This window comes from Jaculus jaculus, chromosome 13 (genome assembly GCF_020740685.1).
Source record: "Jaculus jaculus isolate mJacJac1 chromosome 13, mJacJac1.mat.Y.cur, whole genome shotgun sequence".
NCBI classification, from domain to species: domain Eukaryota; kingdom Metazoa; phylum Chordata; class Mammalia; order Rodentia; family Dipodidae; genus Jaculus; species Jaculus jaculus.
The window spans coordinates 6,279,531-6,303,070 of NC_059114.1; the positions used below are offsets into that span (position 1 = coordinate 6,279,531).

The following is a 23,540-nucleotide window of genomic DNA, read 5'->3' on the forward strand; positions in this document are numbered from 1 at the left end:
TGCGGTTCCCTCGGCCTGTTGGAAGCTTGTTCTTTCTTTTCTACAGATCAGATAATTTCTAAGGGTCTGTCTTCAAATTCATGCCTTCTTTCGCTTGGCTCCTCCAGTCAGCTATTTTGTTCATCTACTGAGTGATGCCACTGTATTTTTACTTCTGAAATTTCCATTCGGTTCTTTCTTTCTTTTTCTTTTTCTTTTCTATTTTTTTTTTTTTCGAGGTAGGGTCTTGCTCTAGCCCAGGCTGATCTGGAATTCACTATGTAGTCTCAGGGTGGCCTCGAACTCACGGCAACCCTCCTACCTCTGCCTCCCGAGTGCTGGGATTAAAGGCGTGCGCCACCACTGCTGGCTCAGAAATATCTTCCTAATAGCTGCTGTCTGGTGTCTCTTCTCCATCGTCTGTGAGCTTTAGGCCACCACGCTCCAGCGTGTTATGTGACACTGTGTTTCTTAAGAAGTGATCTCTGGGCCTGAGGGATGCCTTAGCGGTTAAGGCACTTGCCTGCAAAGCCAAAGGACCCAGGTTCAATTCTCCAGGACCCTCATTCATAAGCCAGATGCACAAGGTGATGCGTGCATCTGGAGATCATTTGCAGCAGCTGGAGGTCCTGGTGTGCCCGTTCTCTCTCTCCCTCTTTCTCTCTCAAATAAATAAATACATAAATCTTAAAAAAAGAATTGCTTGCTGTTATCCCAGAAGGGGTACTCTGCTACGGGCTAGTTGGCTGGGTGTGTGAGAGATTCTGAGTTAGGCACAAATGTGACCAGTTGATGAACTGGGTGTGAGGGTGGTGGGCATGTGGGACAAGGGTGGAGCCAACAGTGAGGAGAATGGTTTCAACTCAGGCTGTGACAAAGAAACCAGGGGAGGGACATGGCCAGCTGCGGCACAAGCAGCTGGAAACCAAGAATTCATGGATATACAACAAATATCTATTTTAATCTCTTTGCTTTTTATAGGTCTACTCAAGTGGTTTATCTCTTCATAGTTTAGTTTTAAAATATATATTTATCTATTTGCAAAGAGGGAGAGAATGGGCACACCAGAGCCTGTAGCTGCTGTGAAAGAACTCCACAGGCATGTGCCACTTTGTGCATCTGGCTTTACGTGGGTAGTGGGGAATCGAACCTGGGTCGTTAGGCTTTGCAGGCAAGCACCTTCACTGCTGAGCCATCTCTTTAGCCCTCTTCATGGTTTGGTTTTGGTAGGTCATATGTATCTAGAAATTTATTCACTTCTCTTAGATTTTCCAATTTAGTGGAATATGTATTTTTAAGGTGTATCCTTTGGACTTTCTGAATTTCACTGATTTGTATGGTAATAACTCTTTCCATGTGCAATTTTACTAATTTCCACTGCCTTTCACTTTATTTTGACTCATCTCACCAGGGGTTGGTCTGTCTTGTTTAGCCTTTCAATGAACCAACCCTTTGTTCCATTGATCCTTTGTATATGTTTGTTTTTTTCTATGTCATTAATGTGAGCTTGATGACTTCTTCCTTTCTATTCACTTTTGGTTTGACTTGTTCTTCCTCCAAGGCCCTGAGCTACATCATTAATTAATTTATTGGATATCTCTATGATTTCTTAATATAAACAGAGCTATACACTTGCCTCTTAGGAATGCCTTCCTAGTATTCCATAGATTTTGTTTTTATTACCATCTGATTCTAGGGAGTTACAAAATTTGTTTCTTGTTTTCTTTAGTGACCCATTCATAATTCAACAGTGGGTTGTTTAATTTGCATGAGTTTGTGTGTGTTCTGTGGTCTCTCTTGATAATGTAGTTTCATTTCATTGTGATAAGATAGAGTCAGTTTTCCTATATTTATTAAGACTTGCTTTGTATCTTAATATATGATCAATTTTAGAGAAAGTTCCATGTGCTTCTGTGAAGAATGTATATTCTGCAGGATTTGGATGGAATGTTCTGTAGATGCCAGTTGATACTATTTAGTCTATGTTGTCATTTACTCCAGTTGTTTTTTGGTTTACATTTTGCTAGAACAGCCTGTCATTTGGTGAGAATGGGGAACTGAAGTTGCCCACTAATATCATCACTGGGTTCATCTGTGACCTGCATCTAGTAGTGTTTGTTTTATGAGATTGGGAGCATCCATGTTTGGTGCATACATGTTTAGAACTGTAATGTCCTCTTGTTGGATGGTTCCCTTAATCAGTATATAGTGACCTTCCTTATCCTTCCTGACTAATTTTGTTTTGTTAGATAATAGGACAGGGATACCTGTCTGTTTCCCAGGCCCATTTCCTTGAGATCCTGTTGTCTATCCTTATACCTAATATCTGTCTTTCACGGTGAGGTGTGTTTCTTGAAAGCAACAACAGAAGACCCTGCATTTTAATCCATTTTGTGCCTGTTGATCAGAGAATTGAGACCCTTTATATTCAGAGTTACTATTGAAAGGTGAACCACTAATTCTTGTCATTCTTGATGATTTTGTTTTTTTTTTATTCCTCTCTTGCATTGATATTATTCAATGATGATTTACTCTTTCTTGTGGCCTCATATGTGGATTTCTAACGTTCATTTCATTATTAGTGAACCGTAGCACCAAACAGGTTACATTTCTCAACATAGTACTTGAAATTGTGTCTATATTCTTTCCCCTTTTTCTTTCCTTCCCTTCCCCACAACTTTTCCCCTTCTCTCTTCCCCATCCCTTTCCTTTCCTTCTTCCTTCCCTCTTTCTTCCTCCCTTTCTCCTCTCTTTCCTTTCCTTCCCCCTCCTCTTTTTTATCCAACCTCCTCTCCCTTTGTATTTCTTTTCCCTTCCCTTTCTTCTTTTTTCTCCATTCTCTTTTGCTGTCTCTTCTTTTCCTTCATTTTCCCCTTCTCTCCTCTTTGCCCTTTCCCTTTTCTTTTTCCTCTTGGTATCTTTTTTTTTTTTTTTTTTTTTTTTTTGAGAACAGGGTCTTGCTGTGCAGCCCAGGCTGGCCTTGAACTTGCTACCCATCCACCTCTGCCTCTTTCCTAAGTGCTGGGATTGCTAGGCGTACACTATCATAACTGGCTTGAAACCTAGAATTTGAAGTAACATTTCATTAGTTCTTTAACATCACTGTAAAAAACAATGCTTTTATCTAGGAATTAATTCTACCCTATGTCCCACCCATTTTCCTCAGTTGATGTTTAGAAATCCTGACAATATTAATTTTGGGGCACTCTAGCTGAGCGAGAACAAACCCCGTCATGATGCTCGGAACTCAGTGACAGCGAAAGTAAAGTTGTTTGTGCTCCGGCAAGGGCAGATCGTCCCTGGCCTGTGTGTTTGTTAATTACTGTAACCATGGAAGCATTTGTTTCCTAATATTATGAGTTTCCACATTTAGATGCTAAGGGCCCGCCACAGAAGAAAATCCATTTGTGTTTCTAGCTGGGTTTAAATGATTGGAACTGTGTTATTCCCAACATGAGAGACAGTTATTTCTGGGGGCAGTAGCGGGGGGGGGGGGTGGGGGGCGGTGGTTGCTGGCTCAGTAATTAGCTTTATAATCTCATCAGGAAGATGTTCCTGTCTGGGCCAGCAGTGTCTAAATAAAGCAAGGGCCTTCCTAGGAACCTGTGAGCTGATGACCGTGACTCTCGTCCCCTAGATAAAAGAATATGAGAAGCTGGACAACGAGGAGGAGCGCCTGCGCCGGAGCCGGCAGATGTACGACGCCTACATCATGAAGGAGCTGCTGTGTCGCTCACACGTGAGTGTCCGCGGGCGCCCTGCGCGGCGGGCCGGGGCGGGCATGTGCCGGACACGCTCCCAGCGGATTCCAGCGTCTTCCAGCGTGAAATCAGAGCAGCAGGGTGACGTTCCCACGGTTAAGCACGGGTACCCAGTCTCCCTGCATCCTGTCCGTCGCCCGCCTCCCTACCGCTCGGACCCAGGGCCCCCTGCAACATGTTCACTTTCCGTATTTCTGGAAGCTAACACCTGTGTTATGAAAAATTGGGTCAATTTCTTTTCAAATCGTTTTTATTTATTTATTCAAAAGTGACACAGAGGGAAAGAGGCAGATAGAGACAGAGAGAATGGGCGCGCCAGGGCCTCCAGCCACTGCAAACGAAACTCCAGACGCGTGCGCCCCCTTGTGCATCTGGCTAACGTGGGTCCTGGGGAACCGAGCCTCGAACCGGGGTCCTTAGGCTTCACAGGCAAGCGCTTAACCGCTAAGCCATCTCTCTAGCCCCCCCCCTTTTTTTTAAAAGAAGCCTCTATTTTAGACTCGCTAAAGAAAATCAGACTTTACTGTTAACATTATTCTTGTTGTTTGAGTCTCATTGGATGGCCCAGGCTGGCCTCCCACCTCAGCCTCCTGAGTGCTACAGATATTTATTTATTTAAGAGACAGAGTGGGGGTGGCGGGGGGGGAAGAGAATGGTCAGGCCTGGGCCTCCAGCCGCTGCAAATGAATTCCCGATGCGTGCACCACCATGTGCATCTGGCTTTACGTGGGCTCTGGGGAATCAAACCTGCATCCTTAGGCTTCATACTTAACCACAAAGTCATCTCTCCAGCGCCCGAAAGTGCTGCAGTTAGAGGTTTGTATCTCTGTGCCTAGGTTGTGATGATCATTAATTATTATTGGGGCTATGCTATTTTGCAGGGTTGGAGTTGAGCCCCTCCCCTTGTGCTTACCTGCCAGACAGTGTTGTATCTCTCAGCCACACCTCCCCTCCATGCCCGCCCCTTGCTGTCTTAATTTTAACCTAGCTCTACTTTGACATTAAATGAAACAGAATTTGATACGTGAAAATTTCCAGTGGTTTCTCTGGGTTAGTGAGTAGGATTATTGCATTATTTTACGACTACTTAAATAATGGCTGGGCTCATCATCTTCCTTGGAAATCAGATAAGCAATCCAATTTGGCCTAATTAAGATAAACCAGGTTCTCAGGAAACCATTTCACCACCAGAAGGAAGCCAAGTAATTAGAGAGGTGGAGCATCCCATGGGAATGCCTTTGTCTCCATGAAGAAGGCTGCTCGAAGGGACAGACTGACAGACCGTCTTGGCCAATGCAGTAGCCACTGGCCACACATGTGGCTACTTAGTTTGTATAAATTTTAAAAACAAAACAGAGCCGGGCGTGGTGGCACACGCCTTTAATCCCAGCACTCGGGAGGCAGAGGTAGGAGGATCGCTGTGAGTTTGAGGCCACCCTGAGACTCTATAGTGAATTCCAGGTCAGCCTGGGCTACAGTGAGACCCTATCTTGAAAAACCAAAAAATTTAAAAATTAAAAACAAAAACAAAAACAAAAACTGCTTGGAACTGCCTTAGCCCTCGGGCCTGGTACAGTTCTTAGGACCTTTGAGTGCTTGTGGCTGAGGCTGTCGGGCGTTTCTGTTGCTTCCCTGTCCTTGGGATCCTCCCCTGTGTAGAGGGCATCTCTAGCCGCAGGATCCTCCCTGCTCTGGGCTCGGCTGTTTCCCTGGCCTGGCTGAGCCCTGGGAGATGCACGCGCCCCGTGGAGCCCCATGAACGTGGCTTCCATTAGCTAGGCGATGGACGGGGCTGCGGCAGCAGGATGTGGTCTTATCACGCTGTTCTTCTTGTTGTGCATCATTAAAGAGAACACAGGTTACCATGTCGGTGAAGAGAGAGGTTTCCACTCGTGGCAGTTTGAAGCCCCATTCTGCTTGGGATCAACTCCCAGGCACATGTACCTACATTTATTTTCATCAATTTATTTGCAAGCACACAGAGAGAGAGAGAGGGAGAGGGAGATAGCAAGACGACATACACAAACATCCAGAGAGATGGAAACAGGGAGCAGGAGAGAGAGAGAGAGAGAGAGAGAGAGAGAGAGAGAGGGAGGGAGGGAGGGAGGGAGGGAGAATGGACATGCCAGGGCCTCCAGCTACTGCAAATGAACTCCAATGCATCTGGGTTTACGTGGGTACTGGGAAATTGAACCTGGGTCATTAGACTTTGCAGGCAAATGCCTTAACACCTAAGCCATCTCTCCAGTCCAGTCGGTTACGTTTGTATTGTTAAAATTTTCTGTCTGGGCTGGGGATATGGCTCCACGGTTAAAGGTACTTACTTTCAAACCTACTGGCCTGTGTCGGATGCCCACATAAAGCCAGATGCACAAAGTGGCATATTCATCTGGAGTTTGCTTTTAGTGCAAGAGGCCCTGGAATGCCCATCTTCACTCATTCATTTGTTCGTTCATTCACGCTTTCTCTCTCTGCTTGTGAATAAGTAAATAAAATTATTTTCAAAATAAAACACAATAAAAAAAATTCTGTCTTTGATTTTTGAAAGCCCTTCTCCAAGCAAGCCGTAGAGCACATACAGAGCCATCTATCCAAGAAACAAGTCACCTCCACTCTTTTTCAGGTAAGACAAAGTCGCTTCCCAACAAATCTTATCTGCTGGGCTTCACTGTCAGATTTGGTGACACTCTTTGTGCCTGAAGGGTGTAGGGAAATTGATTTGTTAAGACTCTTCTGGAATGAAGGAAGCTCCATCTTGCCTGTCTTGCTCCCTGGGCTGTGCTCTTTGGGCCTCGCACACTTTCCTGGAAAGGCTTATCTTGTGGCATTACATTTAGAAATCCATCCAGATGAGACATCCAGAGTACAAAGCCTTTGCCCGCGATCAGCAGGGACTTTACAAGATTTATTTCTGTCGTTCCAAGGTGTCAGCGCTCTCAGCGATTATCCCCTGGATTAAATGGGATTTATTATTTTTTTTTAAGAGAGTGAAGAGTGGATGTCTGAAGGACCCAGAGTCACACAAGGCATCGTGTGCTGCCCCACTGTGCCTGTTTTGACGACCGCGAGGTTAGATAGATTTATTGACATGCTGAGACTTGGAAAGCTAACTTCGTGGTTGGCAGGACTGTGCATTTGGTGGTGTTGAGGGTGGATGGCTTTGTAGCCTGGGTCTTTTGTAGAGAAGGCAGCGGTTTGCAAGGAGTCAGATTGTCAAGTGGATAGAACCCTCTTTCTGTTTCTGTGAATTGTCAGGACTGAAAGACGACCATTGAGCAATTCATGTTCATAAGTAAGAAGAATTGACTGATGTTCTTCTTGGTTGGATTACCCACATTTGATTATTTTTTTCTTTATTTTTATTATTAGATATGGACATATTTTGTATGTAAACATCACATGTTGGTAACTTCCTTTCCCTCCTCCTTGTCCCCTTTCTGAAGAGGCCTTCCTCACTGGGGATGCAGGTCAACCCCATGAGGACTGTGGGCCATGCATTATGGGGGCAGTGGTCAGTTATGGGGGAGAGAGGCAATGGCTCTGTGCAGAATGTCCCAACTTCTGGCTCTCACCATCTTTCCACCTCCTCTTCCACAAAATTCCTTGAGCCGTGCTGGGAGGATTACCCACACTTTAAGCAGTTAGGTCATCTGGTTTTGAGCCGGTGTTTAGAGAGTATATATCTATGCAAAATGAAGTTTATTACAGAGAGTGCTGACCTGACCTTTATTTTATTTTTTTAAATTTAAAAAATTCTTTTAGCAAGAGTGAGAGTGAGCGCGAGAGAGAGAGAGAGAGAGAGAGAGTGAGAGAAGATTGGCACGCCAGGACCTCAGCCATTGAAATCGAACTCCAGACACTTGCGCCACCTGGTGGGCATGTGAGACCTTGTGCTTGCCTCACCTTTGTGTGTCTGGCTTACGTGGGATCTGGAGAGAGATTGAACATGGGTCCTTAGGCTTCATAGGCCAGTGCCTTAACCACTAAGCCATCTCTCCAGCCCCTGACTTTTTTTTTTTTTTTAGAAAATGTTTTATTTATTTATTTGCAAGCAGAGAGATATAGAAAGAGAGAGAATAGTCATGCCAGAGCCTCCAGCCACTACAAAAGAGCTCCAGATATATGAGGCATTTTATACATCTGGCTTACGTGGGTCCTGGGGAATCGAACCCAGATTGTTAGGATTTGCACGCAAGTGCCTTACATGCTGAGCCATCTCTTCAGCCTCCAACTTAACCTTTTGAACACATGGACATTAATGGATTTGCTGTGACCTTTCCATTAGAATTATAAGGTGTATTCTTCCTGACATGTAGGACCTGTCTGCAAAGTCCTGAAGATTCCAGGCTTCTGCTCTGGACTTCACTGACTAACCTGGATTTTCATCACAGGCTGCATCTGTGATAGATGCACAAGGTGGCACATGCATCAGGAACTCACTTGCAGCGGCTGGAAGACCTGGCATGTCCATTCTCTGTCTCTCTCTTAAATAGTTAGTTTTTAGAATGCATGAAAATAGAAGTCCAGAGGGATGAATACAGAGGCAGTACTGCCGTCAGTGTGACGTGTGTTGAGTGCGCTGAGACAGGACCCTGTTAGAATCATCCAACGTAACCTGCACCCTTGCAGCTCAGGACTGAACTCTAGATAGAAGCTACGTGCTTGCAGCTCCTGTGGGTAGAGGTGCACTAGGCAATAAAGTCAGGTGAAGTGCATGCTGAAACAAAATTTCCTTGAAAGCAAATGCAAATGCTTGGTATTGTTTTATTAATAATAATAATATATATATATATTTTTTTTTGGTTTCTCGAGGTAGGGACTCCCTCTGGCCCAGGCTGACCTGGAATTCACTATGTAGTCTCAGGGCGGCCTCAAACTCACAGTGATCCTCCTACCTCTGCCTCCTGAGTGCTGGGATTAAAGGAGTGCGCCACCATGCCTGGCTATTAATTATTTATTTTTGTTATTTTATTTACTATTTATGGGGTTTTGCAAAATTGACTTTGGGGATAATTGATGCATAGGTGTATTTGGTGGTGGGGTCTGGGGGATCCTGGCTGCTGTTTGGCTCCTAAAAGCTGCCAGACCCTGGGCTCTGCAGATAGCATTCTTCAATGTTTTGTAAAAATTTTTATTGTTTATTTATTTGAGAGCAACAGACACAGAGAGAAAGAGGCAAACAGACACACACACACACAGAGAGAGAGAGAGAGAGAGAGAGAGAGAATGGGCCCCCAGGGCCTCCAGCCACTGCAAACGAACTCCAGACGCATGCGCCCCCTTGTGCATCTGGCTAACGTGGGACCTGGGGAACCGAGCCTCGAACCGGGGTCCTTAGGCTTCACAGGCAAGCGCTTAACCGCTACGCCATCTCTCCAGCCCATGTTTATTTAGTTGCCACAGTAGCCTCACAAATTACATGTGACCATCTGTGGTGGTTTGATTCAGGTGTCCTCTGTAAACTCAGGTGTTCTGAATGCGAGGTTCCCAGATGATGGAGATTTGGGAATTAACACCTCCTGGAGGCAGTGTATCATTGGGGGGCAGACTTGTGGGTGTTATAGCCAGTGTTTGGTACACTCTTCTATTGCTGTTCTCTACCTGATGTTGGCCAGGGGGTGATATCCACCCTCTACTCATGTCGTCATTTTCCCCTGCCATCATGGAGCTTCCCCTCAAGTCTGTAAGTCAAAATAAACCTTTATTCCCACGAGCTGCTCTTGGTTGGATGATTTCTGCCAGCAATGTGAACGTGACTGCAGTGGTAATGTTGGTACCGAGCGTGGGGTCAACTGCTGCTAGACACCTGACTGTGTGGCTTTGGCCTTTTGGAGTTGATTTTCAAAAGGAATGTGAAAGATTTGAAACCTTGGCCTAAGAGTCGCCTTGCAGTGCTGTAAGTACAGCTTGAGTGACTATTTTGATTAGAGTTGAAAGACATGAATGCAGTAAGAACTATGGACTGTGAGGTTTGGCTTGTGAGGGTGAGAAAGAGCTTTGCTTGGACTGGGCTAGAAGCAGTTTTTGTGAGAGGCTTGTTGTAACAGCTGTGTCCTGAGAACTTGTGCAGGGTTGCTTTGCACAGAAATAGACTGGTGTGAGCAGAGAGATATGGCACAGAAATGAAATCTTTGGGCTGGAACTGCTGACCATTCAGCTACAATTGAGAGATTACAAGTTTTGAGATTGGGCCAGCTGACCTACACTCGGGCAACAGGAAGAATGTAGACTCTTTTGAAGGGGCCTGAGTGATCAAGGAGTGTCCTGTTCTTCAAAGTCTGTTTTATTCCCCCCTGTATTAACAAATTGACACCCTATCTGGCATTATGGAGTATAAGAAATGCAGGAAATAGAGGGTTATTGAATTTGCAACACGGCCTTGTGTTTTGGAAACGGACATGGACAGTGTGAAGCAGGTTTGCTAGATGCCTGCATGGAGCTGTGAGGATGACCCGAGGGTTGCAGTGGAGACCCAGTGGAGATGCCGGGACCATGAGATGGCTGCCAAGGAGAGCAGCTGGCCCTGGATGAAGTTTTCTAGGACTGTGAGTAGCCTAGCTGGAGGGGCGGAATTGGAACTCCAGAGATTGTTGCTGGTTAGAATTATCAGACTTGGAGATTTGTCACTGGCTAGAGTTGTTGGACTTGGAGCTACAGTTTGATGTTTGCCCTGTTTAAATTTTGTGTGGGTTGAATATTTCTTTGCTGTGCCCAATGCCATCTTTTGCAGTGTGAGTGCTTGTTCTGTGCCATTGTGGGGTTTTGGGGGACTTTTTGGTATTATGGCTCAGCTAAAAGACCTTTGATTATGGGGATGTTTGAACATCATTGAGATTGATAAACATTATGGGGACTTTTAAAATTGGGTGAATGCATTGTATTTTATATCATGTATGGTTATTAGTTTATGGGGGCTGGGGCAGAATGTGGTGGCTTGATTCAGGTGTCCCCCATAAACTTAGGTGTTCTGAATTCTAGGTTCCCAGATGATGGAGATTTGGGAATTAATGCCTTCTGGAGGGAGCATATTGTTGGGGCGGGCTTATGGGTGTTATAGCCAGTTTCTCTTGCCAGTGAATTCTTTCCTATTGCTGTTGTCCACCTCATGTTGGCAAAGGGGTGATGTTTACTCTCTGCTCATGCCATCATTTTCCCCTGCCATCATGGAACTTCCCCTTAAGTCTGTAAGCAAAAACAAACCCTTTTTTCACAAAAGCTGCTCTTGGTCGGTGATTTCTGCCAGCAGTGTGAACCTGAGTGCAACACCATCCGTATTCATAGATTAAGAGTCTCGAGGACAGCCTGTTGCAGGAACTCTCGCTTTGCCCCGCTGCCCTGGTGCATTGGTGGTTCCTTGTGTTAAAACGTGGGGAGGCCGTCTGAAGAAGTCCCCAGCTTTCGTCTGTCACTTTGCTAGCAGGAAGCATGGAGTCTCTGGTTTGAATAGGAAAGAAAATCATGAATGAACATGATTGTTTCCTTAGTAGAAAACCCAAGGTAGATAAATTTAGCCTTCTCATCACTCTTGGAATGGTTCTGTGTTTGTGTGTTGAAGTCTGTGACCCTCTTGGACTTGGCAACAAAAGATGTTGTGTGTGCCTGTGGGATCTCAGGGTTCCTAGGCTGGAAAGGCTAAGGCTGAGGAGGGGGGGGGGTGTTGGTATTCAGTTTCCCTTTTACCAAGGAGGGAAGGGAATCCGTGTGGTTTATGACCACTCTCAGAGTCTTCTTAGGACAGCCACAGCCCTGCAAGAAGCGCAGGGTCACCTTGCTCTCGCCTCCCCACGAAAGGACATCCTGGGCTCCCGTGGGTCCCCACTCTCTCTGCCTGCCTGGTGCTTCTGTGCCCTCATCAGGCCCGTCCTTCTCCTAATGTCCAGATGGTCCTTGACGCAGAAGAGGTTCAATTTATCATGGCTGTGCCCATCAGGGGTAGATGTGATGGTGCTTCCCTAAAGAATCTCACGGGCTCAGCTGAACTGTGACACTTTCGTCATTTATCTTGTCTCTGTTGCACCACGTGTGTTTGGTAGCATGTGAGGCACGTGGAAGTGGTCATGCGGAAGTGAATGTGGCACCCTTGCCTGCTTCCCAGTGCACTTGCTCAGAGACGGAACTGGTCCTGGGGCCTCTTTGCCCGCAGGGGGAAGGGCAGAACTGAGACCGACTCTCCTTCCTGGGTCCTGCGAGCTCTGTGATTCTACAAGGTGGAAATTTCATTAGGAAAGTAGTTGTATGACACACTTAACACTGAGTCTTTCAAACTCGGTGCAGATGAGAATGGCTCTGCCGCAGCCAGCGTCTCATGGTTGGGACAAACACCCAGCCAGACGCAGCTTGTGGGAGGAAAGGGGCGTATTCCAGGCTCATGGAGTCCCGGGGCACTCCGTCAATGGTGGAAGAGACTGCTCACTTCCACAGAGACAGAAAAGGTGTGTTTCTCTCTGCACACACCTTTGGGCTGGAATCCAGATCCGGTCCCAATCACACCTTAGGGCTGGACTCCAAGATCTTTGCCTCCCCCCAACCCCCAAGTGACACCTCTTCCCCAGTAGGCCTCCACCCACTGGAGACTCAAATCCAAGCCTGCGTCTATGGGCCATATGTTCAAACTGCCACAGGCAGCAGCTTCCAAGACGCACTGTGTTGTTACTCATCTGAGCCCAGTGCCACATGAAAACATGGGGTCCTTTTCTCAAAAATGAGCAAGGGTTACAAGATGGTGACAGAGGGGTATTGGACCAAGTGCCAGGATCTTCTAATTGGCACGCTTGCGACGCCGGCCCTGGTCTGTCTAGGGAGTGCCTGACCTATGAGGGTGGTGAGAACGTGCGGCGGGGAGATAGCCACGTATAATTCCCCATGGCGAGTCTCTAGTCACGAGGGGCTCACCGAGCGGGATGGGTGTGAGGATGAGACGATCTGGAAGTGTTGGTCGTGGTCCTCACGAGCCTGAGTGTAATGGTCTGTGTTTGTCACTCTAATATACAGATGTTTTCTTCCATCCTTTCCAGCCATACATAGAAGAGATCTGTGAGAGTCTCCGGGGCGATGTTTTTCAAAAATTTATGGAAAGGTATGGAACTTTTCTATAATCTCACAGTGCATAGATGTGATCCATTTTTCCCAGTATGTGCTGTCCTAAAAAGTGTATACTATGCCTGGCGTGGTGGCGCACGTCTTTAATCCAAGCACTTGGGAGGCAGAGGTAGGAGGACTGCTGTGAGCTCAAGGCCACTCAGACTATTTAGTGAATTTCAGGTCAGCCTGGGCTACAGTGAGACCCTACCTCAAACGAATAAACAAACAAACAAAAGTATATTATTGTTCCCCTACTATACCACAAGGACTGCCTGAGGACTTCCTAACCCCCGCAGTAAATCCCATAGCTCTGCAGAGAAAGGCCCCAGGGAAACCGGAATGGGGAAAGGGAATAAGAGTATATCTGTGTAAAGAAATAAATACAGGGCCGGAGAGATAGCTTAGTGGTTATAAGGCATTTGCCTGCAAAGCCAAAGGACCCAGGTTCGATTCCCCAGGACCCATGTAAGCCATATGCACAAGGGGGAACATGCGTCTGGAGTTTGTCTGCAGTGGCTGAGGGACCTGGTGTGCCCATTCTCTCTCTCCCCCTCTTTCTCTGTCAAAGAAATAAAAATAAAATATTTTTTAAAAAAGAAATAGGTTAAAAATGTATATTAATATATTCAATCAGCAGGTACTTTTGGCCACTGCCTATGGCCTGCCTTCTTTGATAACATTGTGTTATGATTGTGGGTTTTTGCGGCCTGATAGTCCCTAGACTTCCAGTTCATTAGCTTCAATATGTTCTAGAACTGAAGTCGAATGAGAAATGCCCATCTTGGAAGCATCGTATTGGGAGCCCTTTTGATAATTGACCACAGCCACATTGGATCTGATCTCATGTGTTGGGTTTTGAAGGCCTGTCTCCCAGAGGAGGGCCGGCCTTGAACTTGGTTCTGTATGTGAACCTTGGAGTGCCCGAGAGCGAGTGCCTCTCTCTGAATGCGGGCACCATCTGCACCCAGATGCCCCTGTGGGTCAGCGCATTGCCGAGCACGTGTGTCCTCTGGTGTTCTGAACTTGGTTGGTGCCCTGCTGAGCCACGGGCCTCCTCGGTGTTCTGAGATGAGGAGGAGGAGGAGGAGGAATCCGATTCCACGCCCGCATCTGGGTTGCTGTGGGCGCAGCTCTCTGGGTTGCTTTCCAGGCGGCGGCCGTGAAGGGCTTAGTTTGCAGCTGCTCAGTGATTGTGCTAGATCAACCACTGCCTCTCCGTGGTTGTCTGCTCCCAATACTCAAACAATTAAAGCAGTGTTCTAATACTTTAAAAAATATTTTGGGGGTTGGAGAGATGGCTTAGCGGTTAAGCACTTGCCTGTGAAGCCTAAGGACCCCAGTTCAAGGCTCGATTCCCCAGGACCCACGTTAGCCAGATGCACAACGGGGCGCATGCGTCTGGAGTTTGTTTGCAGTGGCTGGAGCCTGGTGTGCCCATTCTCTCTCTCTCTCTCTGCCTTTCTGTGACTGTCGCTCTCAAATAAATAAATAAACAATGAACAAAGAATTAAAAAAAAATTTTAGGGCTGGGGAAGTGGCTTAGTGGTTAAGGCGCTTGCCTGGGAAGCCTAAGGACCCCAGTTCAAGGCTCGATTCCCCAGGACCCACATAAGCCAGATGCACAAGGGGGCACATGCATCTGAAGTTCGTTTGCAGTGTCTACAGGCCCTGGCGTGCCCATTCTCTCTTTCTCTCTATTTGCCTCTTTCCTTCTTCCTCTCTCTCTCTCAAATAAATAAATAAAATATTTTTAAATATTTTATTTATTTAATATCTCTGCAAGCAGAGAGAGAAGGAGGGACAAAATGGGTGCACCATGGCCTCCAGCTACTGCAAGTGAACTCCAGACACATGCACCACTTTGTGCATCTGGCTTTACATGGGTACTGGGGAATTGAACCCAGGTCCTTAGCTTTATAGACAAGAGCTTTAGCCATTGAGCTGTCTCTCCAGCCCAAGAGCAGTTTGTTTTGTTTTGTTTTAAAGCTGCATTGTGATTCCACCAGGGTTCAGGAGATAATTTTCCCCTGGAGCAGAGCCCTGATATTCACGCTTGTGACTGCCCACACCGAGCTGAGCTGTGGCAGGAGCTGTGGGCAGGCAGCTCAGTGAGGGCCAGGGTGTGGGTGGGGGGCTCCAGCTGAGCTCCAGCCGCATCTCTCCCAGGGGTGTCCCCTGCCTGTCCCTGTCAAATCTCACTGTTCCTGCTTCTGAGTCCTCTTCACTTCTGTGTGATCCTGGGGAGAGCAGAGAGACAGGGCAAGGGGGTTTGCCCTGGCATCTGGCTCTACCTGCAGCCGGCCAAGGCCTGGTCCTTTACCTCTGAAGGCGACTGCTCAGGGGATCTCAGGGAAGGGGCTTACATTAGACAAAGTGGCATGCACACTATACATTTTGAAGCAGCCACAGATTTATGTAAATGAGTTAGTTTTTAAGTCAGTTTGTTAATTCTTACACATTTTAGTTCTTTTAAAAAGTTACTTATTTTATCTACTAGAGAGAGAGACAGAGAGAGAGGGAGAGAGAATGGGCACACCAAGGCCTGTAGCCACTGCAAACGCACTCCGGGCACATGTGCCACCTTGTGCATTTGGCTGATGTACTGGGGGATCGAACCTGGGTCCTTTGGCTCTGCAGGTAAGTGCCTTAACCACTAAGCCATCTCTCCAGCCCCATTTCAGTTCTTTCATTTTAGTGTATTCTCAAATTAGAAAAAAACCCATGTCAGGTTATGAGTGTGAGTTTGGTTTTGGAAAGCACAGACCTTCTACACGTGGGGCCACGTAGCCCTTGGCATCAGCAGGCTCTGCCAGGCCAGTGAGCGGGTACACTAACAGAAACGGGGGAGTTCCCGGTGTAAGAGGAATGCCCGGGCAGTGTGGGCCGGGGTCTCTGGCTGGGACGGGAGGCTGTCTGTCTTCCAGGTGAGGCCTGTGAGCCCAGCTCACACGGCGAACGTCATTTGCTCAGCGGTACAGACAGAGTTGGCATTGGAGCTAAGGCAGGTGTCTCCACCCTCCAGCATCCCAGCATCTCTGTTCTTTATTCTCTAAGGCCTTGGAAGGCAGCTGAAGATCCTGGTCACACTGGCTAGGCTCTTGCCCCCAGCATTGATTCAGAGCAATGTGCTCAAGTAACCCTGATGCGCAGGGCCATCCCACCTCCCAAACTCCATGCTCAGCGTGAGGGCGCTTTTCTTTTCCGGGCTGGCCAACTCCGCAGCCCCAACGAGGTTAGTTGTGAAGGTGTCAGAAGGAGAGAGTAGACAGGATAGGTTGCAGGCTCATAACCTCAGCACCTGTGAGAGAAGAGAAGAGCAGAGATGAACCCAGAAGGCCGAGGGGCTTTGAAGGCTGGTGTGTGTCCCTGCCTGATGGACCCCTGAGGGGGCTCTGCTGTCTGTATACACCTGCCCCCCAAAAAACATTTGGAATGTCTGAAATTATAGTTTTTAATTTTCCAGTCTTATGGAGATGTTAGAAAAGTCTATAAAAGACCCTTTAAAAGTCATCTTTGGGGCTGGAAATATGGCTCAGTAGCTAAGGTGCTCGCCTGGCCTGCAAAACCAAAGGACCCAGGTTCAGTTCCCCAGGACCCACGTAGAGCCAGATGAACAAGAAGGCGCATGCATCTGGAGTTCATTTGCAGTGGCTAGAGGCCCTGAAGAGCTCATTCTCTTCTCTAACTGCCTCTTCCTCTCTCTCTCTCTCCCAAATAAATAAATAATTTTTTTTTTTTTAAAAGCCGTCTTTGGTTCTCTGGGAAAAGTTGCTAAGTAGTCGCAAAGCCTTGGGGTCGTGGCTTTCCACTGCCGCATCAGTAGCGGCGGCAAAGCCTCCTCAGTAGGAGAGACCCGTTCAGGGACGCCCACGGCGAGCTGTGAAGTCGGATTCTCTTATGGTGCTGCTAGCTCCTGTAACTTCATGAGAACTCCCTCTTTCCTCCCCACTTCCTCTCTGTTGTTCCTTCCTTCGTGGGTAAGGAATTATGTCAAGACAGAGTGAAGTGCAACCATGTGTTCCTTCCCCCCTTCTCCCACCCAGTTCTGGGGCTGAATCCAGGGCCTCATGTTTGCTGGACTAGCAGTCTCCCCCTGAGCTGCATCCCCATCCCCGGAAAGGCATCTGTCTAGTCACGCTGTAAAGACACACCGCCCGTTGGTGAGTAAGCAGTCACCACGATGTCCTTGCCAAGTCCTGGCAGGACAGATATCCCTCCTGCTCCATGGACGAAGGCCGCACCCAGCAGATGGTTGAGAAGTTAGGGGGAGCACTTGGCCTCTGGGTGCTCGTCTGAGGGGAAGACACCCGGAGTTTGCTGGTCTGCGTTCAAAGCCGGCTCCACTCGGTCCCAGTGCAGCCTTGGCCCATCAGCATCTTTTAAAAAATTATTTATTTATTTATTTATTTGAGAGCGACAGACACAGAGAGAAAGACAGATAGAGGGAGAGAGAGAGAATGGGCGCGCCAGGGCTTCCAGCCTCCGCAAACGAACTCCAGACGCGTGCGCCCCCTTGTGCATCTGGCTAACGTGGGACCTGGGGAACCGAGCCTCGAACCGGGGTCCTTAGGCTTCACAGGCAAGCGCTTAACGGCTAAGCCATCTCTCCAGCCCCCATCAGCATTTTTTGGTGTTGGTCTTCGCAGCTGTAAAAATGGGGCCAGGACATCAGTGTGTGTGTGTGTGTGTGTGTGTGTCCCGTGAAAGGACTGCAGGAACTGGGCTTGGCACGTGTGAACAATGACTTGTTTGCTAGTCTTCCAATTACTTGTAAACGTTGTTTTGGATCATTTGAGTTACTGTGTTCAGTAGAGCAGCCACAAAGCCCCCTATAGCTCCCGAGTGCCGGCAAGGTGACTAGTCCCAATTGAGACATACGGTACATGTCAAAGAAACGATAAGACTTCACAGAGAAACAAGAGGAGATGAACCTGGGAGTGATTTCGCCTTATACTGGTGACTACATATGTATGTGGCTGGTGTGTTCCCAGCTGGACAGGGCTCATTCCCATAAAAACGTCACCGTAGCTGATGCCAATTAAGGACATTCACCAAGTCTTTCATTTCCGCTGTACAGTGATGAGTGTTTTCACGGAGACTGTGTGTACATGAGCGCTGGTCTCACTGCTAGCCTGACAACCAGCTCCGGGGAGATGGCGATAGACACAGAGGACACTCAAGACTCAGCAAAGCAGAAATTCAGAGGTTTCAGGGGAGCTTAACATTAAGGCCATCTTCTGACACAGCCCACCATGGCTCAGGGAGCCTTGCCCAAGAGGGGCTGGGAAGACTGTAGGAGCCACGGGGTGGGAAGGAGTATCTTGAGACATCGTTTGACCCGCCACAGATACTGACTGACTGGCACACTCAGGACACCAGAGGAGGGCCCTCGGTGGGGCTGGGGCGGGGGAGAGAGAACGCAAGAGGAGATAACCCGATGGCAGTAGGAACAACCTGATAGATTCATATGATAAAATTCACAATCAACTAAACAACAACGATAAAAACAGGGTTTAATATATTCCTTAAAAGACACACCACCGCAACAAAACAATCTTTTAAGAAAACTTTCCCCATGTGAGAAGCAAGATGAAAGTCTGGTGTTCACTGTCACCACCGTTTTAGAAGTCTGGCTCACTTGGCATTTAAGCTTTCAGTAATGATCTGTATTCTCTTTTAGTGACAAATTCACCAGGTTTTGTCAGTGGAAAAACGTAGAATTAAATATTCATGTAAGTATCATCTTTTTTTTTTCTGTTTTCCTTTTTTTTTTTTTTTTAAATAAAAATAAAAACTTCCTGTGGCTTAGCGGCGTGAGAAAGTACGTTGCTCTGGAACGTTCTCCCCAGGGGTACACAGCCCAAACAGATGTCCTTCTTGATTGAACGTCCTCGCTCCCATGCGTACTGGTAAACAAATGGAGTATTAACTCTTTTTTTTTCATATTTGTAGAAGTATGTGCTTGTTTATGTACGAAGGGCTATTTTAAGCCGTGATATATTGACCCTTTAACGAAAATAGTAGTAAAAATACAGGTCTTTCACTAAATATAGCTTCCATGTGACCTTGGTGTTGTGCCTGTGAAGTCCCCTTTCTCCATCTCATTATTGGGTAAATCATAAAAATGATGACTTACTCAAGTCTCATTGTTTTTCTTACTTTGAAAATGACACGGTTATCTTTAAATGCTGCTGTCTTCCTGGCATGTGTTTCCTTGGAGATTGGTCTCCTTGGAGATTGGGCGAGATGATTGTATTTTTTTTAGTTTTTATTTTTATTTATTTAGTAGACAGAGAAAGAATGGGCACACCAGGACCTCTAGCCACTGCAAACAAATTCCTGACGCATGCGCCACCCTGTGCATCTGGCTTACGTGGGACCTGGAGACTCAAACCTGGGTTCTTAGGCTTTGCAGACAAGTGCCTGTACCGCTAAGCTGCCCTTCCAGCCTGTATTATTATTATTTTTTTAATCTTCAGACTGGTAGTTGAAATAAAATGGCTAGAAGGGAATTTTTTTGTTTGTTTGTTTTTTTCTAGGTAGGGTCTCACTCTGGCCCAGGCTAACCTGGAATTAACTCTGTCATCTCAGGGTGGCCTTGAACTCATGGCAATCCTCCTACCTCTGCCTCCTGAGTGCTGGGATTAAAGGCGTGTGCCACCACGCCCGGCTGGAAGGGAAAATTTTAAACTTCCCTTTTTGTTGTCTCTCCTGGCAGAATTTAGAAGCAAGAGGTTGTAACATGAATATTAAAAGATCCCCAGTATACCCTGGCCTGCTGGCACAGGCCTATAATCCCAACCACTTTGGAGGCTAAGGCAAAAGGGTCACAAGTTCAAGGCCAGCCTGTAGAAGTTAATGAGACCCTGTCTCAAAATATAAAGTGAAAAGGCCGGGAGTGGTGGTGCACGCCTTTAATCCCAGCACTCAGGAGGCAGAGGTAGGAGGGTCGCTGTGAGTTCGAGGTCAGCCTGGGAGTATGGTGTGAATTCTAGGTCAACCTGGGCTACAATAAGACCCCACCTCACGGAGGGGGCGGGCAGGAAAAAGTGAAAAGTGTACCGTGTCTACGGCTGGGATGATTAGGCACTTGCCTAACATGTGCACGGTTCTAAGTTCCATCTCTAACACTGAAAGAAAAAAATGTCCCGAGTATCTCCACGGCTCTTACGAAAGCAGCGCGTGTTTCCATCCTTCCAAACTAAGGTCCTCATGGACTCTGGCAGCCATGAAGCCTGGCTCATGGACACAGGTGTGATGGTTTAAGGGTTGTGTGTTGGGGGACCCTTGAATGATCTCACCTTGACCTTGCCACGCTACACAAACCAGGTGGTGTTTGCTGCCATCCGTGGGCCTCCTACCGCGAGCTTGGGATTCACTGTGCACTTTAGGAAAACCCCTGCTGACCACAACCGAGGAAGGACCCAGCTCTGGAATAAAGCGTCTTTGTGTGCCTGGCTCACATCGGCTCTTGTCTTTGAGCTCATGTGAGCGGCATGAGCCCTGGCTCTTCACTGATGTCATTAAGGAAAAAGTCACAGGGCCAGCCTCAGCCCGTGACACTTCCCAGAATTGCCTGGTTGTCCCAAGCCTCTAGCTTCAGGATAGGTGAGACGGCCCCTCCTTTTGACTAGAAATTCTATATTCATTTCTCCTCAAGGATGAATCCTACAACCTGAGGTGGACAGGGGTGGAGGGCCAGTCTAGGTGACTGTCTTCTTTTCCCTGTATACTTGCTGTGCCTGGGATACTGTGGGGTGGGCCCACGGTCTGTTTGAAATCATACGACCCTGTGTGACCCACCTTTCAGCCTAAGGAATCTGCTGTGGAAGGGGTTAGATGCCCATGTCAGGCTTGCTAAATATGTTTTGTATGAAAATAGAAATGTTTGTAATGGCATGAGTCTATGTGATGCCATGTGTTCATTTTGTATGAAAATAGAAATGTTTGTAACGGCATGACTCTATGTGATGTCATGTGATCATTTTGTACCTTTTGCTTCCACAGTTGACCATGAATGACTTCAGTGTGCATAGGATTATTGGACGAGGAGGATTTGGGGAAGTGTACGGTTGCAGGAAAGCAGACACCGGCAAAATGTAAGCCTTCTGCCTCCACTTTTACTGGAACTGTTATGAGTGTTTGAAGCCTTGGTTGCCCATTAGTCATGGGGAGTGGATGGTAAGCCTGACCTTGGCCTCCCAGGACTGCCGGGCAGCTGAAGAGGTGCCTGGCAAAGGCCCATGGCTAGGGCTGTAGGAGGAGAGTCGGGGTGGGGGTGTCGGGGAGGTCCACAGCTAAATGGGGAGGAGGGATTTCCTGACATCCAGTGGCCTGGGAGCTTTAGCCCCCCACCAGTAGGAATGTACACTCTGATTTTCTTAAGTTTGTCTACATCCCTCCACATTGTGTTTTTCTTAAAGGAAGAGTTTTATTTAATATTGTGTTTATTATATGTGAGAGAGAAAGAGGGAGAGAGAGAGAGAGAATGGGGGCGCCAGGGCCTTTAGCCACTGCAATGAACTCCAGGCGCGTGTGCCACCTTGTGCATTTGGCTTTATGTGGGTCCTGGGGAATAGAACCTGGGCCCTTAGCCTTTGCAGGCAAGCACCTTAACCACTGAGCCATCTCTCCAGCCCAGCATATTTTTTAAATCTGTGTCTTCTACCCAATTGATGGTAGAATCTCTTCATTACTGAGTGACTACTTTTTTTTTCTCCATAGCATGTGCAAAATGGATATTTCTTTTTAAAAATTATTTACTTATTTATTTGAGGAAGAGAGGCAGATAGAGAAAGGGAGAGAGAAAGAATGGGCACACCAAGGCCTCCAGCCACTGTAAACGAACTCCAGACACAGGCTCTGGCTAACATGGGTCCTGGGGAATCGAACCTGGGTCCTCTGGCTTTGCAGGCAAGTGCCTTAACCTCTCAGCCAGGCCTCTTGTGTCTTCTCTGTGCGGCGTGTGGTGTGCGTGCGTGGGCGTTCCGCTGCCGTCCGTCAGCTGCGTTGGTGCTGCGGCTCCTGCAGCCGTCTCTGCTTGTTCCCAGGTACGCGATGAAGTGCTTGGATAAGAAGCGGATCAAGATGAAGCAGGGGGAGACGCTGGCCTTGAACGAGAGGATCATGCTGTCTCTCGTCAGCACCGGGGTAAGTGCCCAGGTCTGGCGTCTCTTCTAGAGGCTTCTAGAGGCTGGTGTTTCATAGCAGGGCACGTTGGTTTTGGCTTTGCTACTGGACTCCGTGGTGGGATGGTGCCAGAATGGGGCAGAGCATGGTTTTTTCTTTCTTTTCTACCTGGGTGCTGGGTCAGGAAAGTATAGCTCCCTCCATTGCACACGCACACACACACACACCACTTCCTTTATGCCCGTCCACGTACCCCGGTTTCCTTCTTTGTAATGGAGAAAAATATTTTTATAAATATCACTTGAGGGCTGGACAGATGGCTTAGCGGTTAAGCGCTTGCCTGTGAAGCCTAAGGACCCCGGTTCGAGGCTCGGTTCCCCAGGTCCCACGTTAGTCAGATGCACAAGGGGGCGCACGCGTCTGGAGTTCGTTTGCAGAGGCTGGAGGCCCTGGCGCGCCCATTCTCTCTCTCTCCCTCTATCTGTCTTTTTCTGTGTCTGTCGCTCTCAAATAAATAAATAAAAAATTTTAAAAAAATTAAAAAAAATGAGATAGTGCTCTCAAAGGGTTAATTTGTTAAAAAAAATCACTTGAAAATAGTGAAAAATTGTCTACATGGTGGACTAACCCTCCGAGAAGGAAATCACTCCTGCCCTTCATGAGCAAGACAGAGAGGATGTGGTCATGGTTTGGTCCCCTCTGAACTGTCCTTTGGGCTTCGGGCTTCAAGGGCGACTCTCTGTCTGTGCTCCCTGAGGCCGCTGCCACCTCCATCCTGCCTGTCCGCGTAGGGGCATTTTATTTGTGTGCCAAGTTGCTGTTCACAGAGCCGCGTGTGGAAATGCGCCCTTACTCCGGGGTGATTTTGCTGGGTAATAAGGTTCCCACCGTGGCTTCTGAAACCCTCGGCTGTGGGGACCTTGGCTTTGGGGCTGGAAGCGTGGCTCGGGGACAGAGCCCTTGACAGGCACACACAAGGCCAAAGCCCCGGCTTCTCTCTGGGTCCTACAAACAAGCAAAAACCCACATCCCCGGCGGCTTAAAAAAAAAATATTTGGGGGATGGAGAAATGGCTTAGTGGCTGAGGTGCTTGCCTGCAAAGCTGAAGGAGCCAGGTTCAATTCCCCAGTACCCACATAAGCCAGAATCACAGGGCGGGGCATACATCTGGAGTTTGTTTGCAGTGGCTGGAGGCCCTGGCACACCCATTATCTCTCTCTCTATCTGCTCCCCCCTCAAATAAATAAATAAAATATTTTTTAAATTAAAAAAATATTTATTTGCTAGCAGAGAGAGATGGAGAGAAGAGAGACAGAGAGAGTGGTCTCACCAGGGCTTCTGGTCACTGCAAATGAACTCCGGATGCGTGCATCACTTTGTGCATCTGGCTTTACGTGGGTACTGGAGGATTGAACTTGGGTTGTTAGGCTTTGCAGGCAAGTGCGTTAACTGCTAAGCCACCTCTCAAGCCCTATCCTCCAGTGTTTTTGTATGTGTTTATACACATAAAATACACATTGAACCGGGCGTGGTGGCGCACACCTTTAATCCCAGCACTCAGGAGGCAGAGGTAGGAGGATCGCCATGAGT

At 47.5% G+C, this 23,540-nt stretch overlaps 1 protein-coding gene across 3 annotated transcripts in view; it reads left to right on the forward strand.

Moving 5' to 3' along the window:
- The window catches only part of Grk3 (G protein-coupled receptor kinase 3), a 133,423-nt gene that overhangs the window by 60,393 nt on the left and 49,490 nt on the right, over positions 1 to 23,540 (forward strand). For all 3 annotated transcript variants that reach the window (XM_045132678.1, XM_045132679.1, XM_045132680.1), the window contains 6 exons: positions 3,617 to 3,718; positions 6,289 to 6,363; positions 12,755 to 12,816; positions 18,502 to 18,553; positions 20,829 to 20,920; positions 21,872 to 21,971. In XM_045132678.1, coding sequence (XP_044988613.1) covers positions 3,617 to 3,718; positions 6,289 to 6,363; positions 12,755 to 12,816; positions 18,502 to 18,553; positions 20,829 to 20,920; positions 21,872 to 21,971 — 483 coding nt within the window. The remainder of the gene's footprint in view (positions 1 to 3,616; positions 3,719 to 6,288; positions 6,364 to 12,754; positions 12,817 to 18,501; positions 18,554 to 20,828; positions 20,921 to 21,871; positions 21,972 to 23,540) is intronic.